The sequence below is a fragment of the Alligator sinensis genome, unplaced genomic scaffold (assembly GCF_000455745.1).
Source record: "Alligator sinensis unplaced genomic scaffold, ASM45574v1 scaffold131_1, whole genome shotgun sequence".
In the NCBI taxonomy this organism is placed as follows: Eukaryota; Metazoa; Chordata; order Crocodylia; family Alligatoridae; genus Alligator; species Alligator sinensis.
In genome coordinates this window covers 4,294,301-4,301,100 of record NW_005841830.1, presented here as the reverse complement: position 1 = coordinate 4,301,100, position 6,800 = coordinate 4,294,301, and the positions used below count along the sequence as shown (strand labels likewise).

Below are 6,800 nucleotides of genomic sequence, written 5' to 3'. Positions count from 1 at the left end.
CGCTGGGGGCTCCCGCGCGCGTGGGGGAGGGGCCGGTGGGGCCTGTCCCCGCCGCCTTTGTGACGTGTGAGGGGTCCGAGCTCCCCCTGGGGGGCGCCTCGGCCCCTCCGCGCTCTGCCAGGGGCGCTGGGGCTCCTCCTGCCCGCACACCTGCGGGGCTGGGCACCTCCCCGCCACGGCTTTCCTGCCTCTTCCCTGCCAAGCCTGGGGAGAAAACAGGGCGCTGCCTCTCAAAACCAGCTTAACCCGTTTCCAGGAAAGGGGAGTGCCGGTGCCTATCAACCCGCCCTGCTCAAAAAAAAATTAAAGCGACTTAAAAAAAACAAAAACCAACCAAAAGCAAGCCTGAGTTCACTTATTGTAAGTCCGCTTATAATGGACTCTGCTTCTTTGTTGCCTGCAGGTCCTGCCTCTGTTTCTGCTCCCCTTCTGCAGAGGGGGGAGCAGCATGGAGTGAGGGGGGGGGTCACCTGGGCTTGTCTAGCTCTCTCTCTCTTTGTCAGTGGGAACAAGTAGGGGGTGCATGTGCACCCTCGGAGAGCACTGGTGCACCCCCTGGTAGCCAGCGTTCCCCACTTAAGCGGATAGGCAGGGGGCAGGCAGGAGTGCTGGTGGCTCCCCCTTAGTGTACCAGCTGGGGAGTGGCAGCACCAGGAGAAGCCATCCCTGCTGTCCCCCTGCTGGCGCGTGCGACCAGCTGTGGGGGACCCCCCGGTTGCTGACTGGCTGCTGTGGGGGCAAGTGCCCCCCTGACTCAGGGGGTACCAGTCACACATGCAGTCTTTGTCTCTTTGTTTCTTTGATTTTTGACAGCACTTGTTTTTTGCCCTTCAGGCTGCGAGTGTAAAACCAACAAGCGGGTTGTCAACTGTGTTCTGCAGGGTGAGGAATGCAAGTGCCTCTCATTCGGCTCCAATGTCTCTGTGAGCTGCAATACCTGTAAGTAGAGCAGACTCGGCTCTTCTGGTTTGTGCTAGTTGCGAGGCACTTCTTCAGGCAGTAGAGTTGTTACCTGTTGCATCTAACTGGGCTGGTGTCTGCTCAGACAATGGGGCCAGGTGGAAAAATGGGAGGAAGACCTCAAAATGGGTGCCATGTTTACTCAAATCCAAGACCAGGGTTTTTTTCCTAGTTGACATGGGGGGTGAAGGCTGGTCTTGGGTTTGAGTAGCAGCCCAGGGCAGGCGCTTGCTAAGGCTTGGGGGAAGGGTGGGGCAAAGTATAAGATGACTTTCCACTAATTGGATTCTAGAACAAATTTATAATTTTTCATGTATAAAACCTAATTATTAGAAAGGTTCTCTTCAATTTGAAGTTGTGTAAGACTTGGGTAAGTACGTTTTTTAAGGAATAATAGGGAATAGCTTCTTTCTAACTTGATTGCTAGTAGAGGTGCACAGATGCATCGATCAAATATCAGATATAAAGAAATTGGCTGTATAGGATATCAGCCTGAGGAGGCCAATAATTTGGCCAATAAATGCCCATGCTGTGTGCAGCTGTAGCACAGCTGGCAGTGTGGAGAGCTGCTTCCAGCTGGTAAGTCCAGTGTGGTGGAAGGGGAAGGGGGCAGATCACCACCCCCTGTGGTGAGGGAGGGAGCAGGGGCAGGTGCTGCCAGGGCAGAGGGGGGCTGAAACGGCAGCTCATGGAGGGAGTAGGTGGCTCCCACAGCTGCCTGCACTCTGGGAGGGCATGGGGAGGAGGGGGGGAGGGTGTGCTCCCCGGATCTGTATGGGGTGGGGCGGGACAGGACAGGCTGCAGCCGAGGCTGTGCATGGTTCTTTTCAGCAGGGGCTGGGCTTGAAGTGGGCTCCGGTGGCGCTGGGAGGATGCTGCATCCACCCCAGATTTCACTGCTGCCAGCCACCCAACTCAGCTCTGGCTCACTCAATGCCTGCAAGTCATTGTCGTCCTCGTCATCATCATTCCCCCGCCCTAGCCACGGCTCCGGCTTTTCCCACCCAACTCAGCTCTGGCTCACTCAATGCCTGCAAGTCATTGTCGTCCTCATCATCATCGTTCCCCCGCCCTAGCCACGGCTCGGGCTTTTCCCTCTCCCTGGGTAGCGCCTGCCCTGTCCCCTCCCTTGCTGCGGGGGTGGGGGGGTGGAGAGGAGCCTTGATCTGCTCCCGTGTGCCCCTTCCACCACACTGGACTTACCAGCTGGAGGCAGCTGTATCAGAAATCGGATTGGTATCGGCCAATATGCCTCCTTAAATATTGGCAATCGGTATGGGTCCCAAAAGTCTCTATTGGTGCACCCCTAGTTGCTAGTTGCCTTAAAACTTAAAGGTTTACATCCAATCTAAAGAATTGTTTGTGTTGACATGCACATCTATGGCAGTGCACATGATTGTTTTAAATCCTTTGCTGATTCCTGCTAAAGAGCTCCACATGTGAATTTACATGGTGGCTCTTTGGGAGGGTGTACTGATAGAGCGGCTAAAACATTATAGAATGCAGACATACCTCACTTACTACAAAATCAGTTGCCATTTATGGATGCAATTTACACAGCTGGGTCAGAAGTCTGTTTCCCAGTTTCATTCCAGGGTAATCCTTGGCTCAGTGCAAACCAGTTCCCCTGCCACCTGCTGGCCAGGTGCTCTAACAACACCTACTGTAGGCCATAAGTTTGGAAGAGCTGATCAGTCGTCATTAGTCAGTTCCCTGCAGTGGTGAAAAATCTAGGGCAAGGGTGGGCAGTTATTTGGACTAGAGGGCTGCTTAAGATTTGGTGAGCTGTCAAGGGCCACACATACAACATCTTTGAGAAGATATTTTAACAGTTATAGATATATAGATATATATATATATACACACACACACACACACACACTAAACATCAAACATCTGCTATAAAATATTAAAAAAATACAAACAAAATGAAACCAAAAAACAGATCAGTGGGCTTTTCAATGAGCAAGTTACATAAGTGAGCAACAGTAACACAGACTTTGCCCAGGCTGTCAGTGTGTGGGTGTAAGTGTCCCTTCTGTGTGTCCTGTATATGTCTATTCCGTGTGTGTGTCTGTCCCTGTTTTTTCCTATGTTTGTCCTGTGTGTCCCTGTGTCTCCTGTGTTTTTTTTTTTTCCTGTCCATGTTTGTGTCCATCCTGTGCCCTGTGTATTCTCGTGTCCATTCTGTGTGTGTGTGTGTGTGTGTGTGTGTGTGTATCCAGCAGACAGTCAGCATTTCAGGGGAACAAAGCTGAGCCTGGGGCTGTAGCCACCTGGTGCCAAGTGGTAGGAACAAGGAGGCCTGGTGACCTGCTCCCTTCTTCTCCCCCATCTCCTATCCCTGATCCCAGCTGCAGCCTGGGGGGCATGGCCAACCCATCTCAGGCCAGGGGGGGCGGGTTTTGGGGGATGTGGCAAGACATAGGAGCCATCATTCCCTGCCTAGTTCAATTTGCTGCTGTTGCTTTCTGGTTTCCTACTGCTGCCATGCGCTGCCCTGAAGAAATTCCTTCACTCCCCTCCCACCTTGTCCTCTCTGGAGTCACTGCTGGGCATTTTGGGACCTTTTGTGGGGAGTGGAGGCAAGCAATGTGACTTCACTCATACTTTCTTTCCCTTCCACGCTCTGCCTGACCCGACCCCACCCCTGGCTCCCCACCCCCTATCTCCTGTGCCCCCTCCCCTGTTGGGAGTCCCTGATGTGGGGAGAGGGTAGAAGCTTGGCCAGGAACATCCAGCTTCTTCTCCCCAGTGCTCCTTCCTGGGAGGAGGTGAGGGGTCACTGCCTGTCCACTGAAGCTGAACCTACTGCACTGGAGAGGGAGGAGCATGGAGAGGTGCCAGGTTTCAGAGTGGTAGCTGTGGGCTGGGCCAGCAGGCTGGATCTAGTCCACAGGCTGTATTTTGCCCAGCCCTGTTCTAGGGTCAGCCCTACCATAATAAACATGCTGTGGTCTCTGCCCTCATGGGCGTGAGGTCCAGCATCATACTGGAGGATGTTGCCAGTTGTCCCAACTATAAATGGATACTTGCCTGTTTAGTGTTGAAGTCTGAAAGTAAATTGATTTGATGCTGGTCACATGATTTCATTCATTGTCTGTTTGCAGAATACAGAAACTGGATGCTATATGTACACTAGTCTGAGTTTAGGTAGACCTTTGAATCTTGTTTAGGCAGAAAAATTCAACTTGTTTTTCTATATAGTATCCATTTCTAGATAGCAAACCAGAAATGGTCGCTAATGTCTTGAAACTCTTGTATTTTGCTAGGTCTCAAAATTATTATTTTTTCTTTACTATTTTTAAGTGACCTCAAAATGTCTACTGATGAAGGCAGAAATGGCGGGCATGAAGCACGGTCGTCGTGACCGACCAAAACATGCATTTGTTGATAACGATGGCATTTATGATCCTGACTGTGAAGAAAATGGTATATTCAAGGCCAGGCAGTGTGATAATTCCTCTTGCTGGTGTGTGAATACAGCTGGTGTAAGAAGAACTGAGAAGGGTGACAAAGACTTCAAATGCACCGAACTAGTCAGAACACAGTAAGTCCCTTAACAGGATGTAATGTCTTTTACGTAACAATATACCTGCTGTGCTTTTTTGTAATCCAACAAATATCTACCCTATTTAAGTAGTCCTTGCCTTTTTGTTTACTCACAGGCTTTGTTTCTAACACAGCTGAATACTGGTCCTCAGGTCTGCTTGAATGTACAGGAGAAGCCAAAAACTTCTTTATATGCTTTCTATAATATGAGGGAAAAACCCTATTAATAGTGATATCTGAACCTGAACTTAAACTTTGTGATGCTCTTGTGTGCCTGACTTCTCATTTAAAGTAACCACGTGGCTTTTTTTATACTTCAGCTGGATCATCATTGAAACGGAACACGGGAGCAGAGGAGATGTTGATGTTTATTCTCTAGAGAGGTTTGTATCAAAATTTAAAATGCTTGAGTATACTGTATCTTGCAGATGTGGGTGTCTGTCATGGTTTTAAGTGTAAATATTGTATTGCCAGTCCTACATTCTCCAGTGTTGGAGCCCCCAGAAACAAGTGTCCTAAGTCATATAGATGTTGTTTGGGTTGTACTGTCAGGGGTGTGAGTATGATGGTGCTGTGGCATATTTATTTTCCTCCAGGCACAAGTGGCATATTTTCACGTGCGAGTGCCAGGCGCTTTAAAAAGCACTTGGCACTGCGTAGCTAGCATTTGCATAAGTGGCGAAATGCACGTCAGCGCTGAGATAAAGGCAGTGGTGCACTCTTGAACTAAAATGCATCAGAAGCATTTTAGTTCAAAAGCGCACTGGTGCCATTTTCTGCGTGCCAACATGCGTTTCTCTGCTTTATGCAACTGCATGCGGCGCGGCACAGCACAGCTCGCATGCAGAGCAGACTCGATTTAATTGGTGGATCTCTGGTGCCTCGTGGGACAAAAAGTTGTGTGTCTAAATGCCCAAGGGGTTAGGAGACTTTTAGTAAAACCTAACGTTGTCATGGAACTCCTTGATTCCATGAGTTGAAACTGAAGAGGGGGAAAGCACTGAAAATTCTGAATAGTGAAAATATCTGAGTTACCTTACTAGGTTTAATTTGACCTTTACAGTACTTCTACTGTATATTCAAATTAAAGTGCCAATTGTAGCAGTAACTGGCAGCATGTAACATGTAAACATTTCCTTATGCTACTTTCTGCGCTTGACAGTGAAAGTACTGAATGGTACCTGGCTCCTACACAAACTTAGTTTGACTTTGTTTTTCTACAGAGCCCTCAGAGACCTGCTGAAAACACGGTACATGTTGGATGAAAAATATGTAGACTATATTGAGGTAAGAGATGCGTACCCCTTTTGGTAATATGTCCAGGTAAGGTTTATATTGGCTGTGTGTGTGTGGTTTTTCGTGAGTGGGTGTTTTCTGGTTTTTAGTTGGGTTTTTTGGTGTTTGTTTTTTTTTTTTTGGTTTGAATGCTTAATTTGTCAGTGTCTAAATGCTTACATTGAAGGGAGACAATGCACTGCACTGTTTTAAATTGAAATATTCTGTTTCTATTAGGATGATGGAACCTTTGTAATATAGTGTTCTCTGTGCTGGCAAGAGTAGGTTTGATTGTGTTCTCTGTTTGGGGAAGAATGAGGGGTGGGGGGAAATCTATTCCCCTCAAAAATAGCATTGTCCTTGCTTATTAACAGCTACTCTAACTGTTCAACTTCCCTTCCTGTAAGTCATCTCCTTGCAATCTCTTCATGAGCTATTCAAGATATTTCTATATTTGTATTGCAAACAGACTGCAACAGGTCCTTAGCAGTTTTATTTTCCAAAGGAATTTTTAATTCCTTCTCCAATTAAAATTTGATTCAACTATAATAGTTAAGCAACATTGCTAATATGCTTTCTTCTTTTTTTCCAAGGTCTCCGTCTTAATACCTGTAAAAACTGCTGACCAAGAGCCTAACTATTCTTATAAATATTAAATTGGTGGTATTGCTTTTAAATGTGAATTTAATAGGTTGGATTGTAAAGTATACACAGCTGCTTAAGGAAGCAACAAAATGTAATCAGTACTTATTTTACTTTTGCAGTACAAAAAGCCTCTTGTCATTATTGAACTGAAACAGAATGCTTCCCAAAAGTCTACTAGAGATGTGGACATAGCTGATGTTGCTTATTACTTTGAAAAAGATGTAAGTATAATTAAATAGTTGGCTTTCAAGAGATTCCTATACTCAGCTCTATAGTCTACTATAGTTCTATAGTCTACTGGTGAGCACTGTCTGGGTGGATTATTGTTAACTTCATAGTAATGGTGTGTCATCTTTTCATCCTCAGGT

The 6,800-nt window shown here is 47.1% G+C and overlaps 1 protein-coding gene across 1 annotated transcript in view; it reads left to right on the top strand.

Moving 5' to 3' along the window:
- The window catches only part of EPCAM (epithelial cell adhesion molecule), a 16,872-nt gene that overhangs the window by 7,218 nt on the left and 2,854 nt on the right, over nt 1–6,800 (top strand). Inside the window, exons 3-7 of the mRNA XM_025206037.1 lie at nt 814–939; nt 4,270–4,510; nt 4,833–4,895; nt 5,736–5,799; nt 6,552–6,666. Coding sequence (XP_025061822.1) covers nt 814–939; nt 4,270–4,510; nt 4,833–4,895; nt 5,736–5,799; nt 6,552–6,666 — 609 coding nt within the window. The remainder of the gene's footprint in view (nt 1–813; nt 940–4,269; nt 4,511–4,832; nt 4,896–5,735; nt 5,800–6,551; nt 6,667–6,800) is intronic.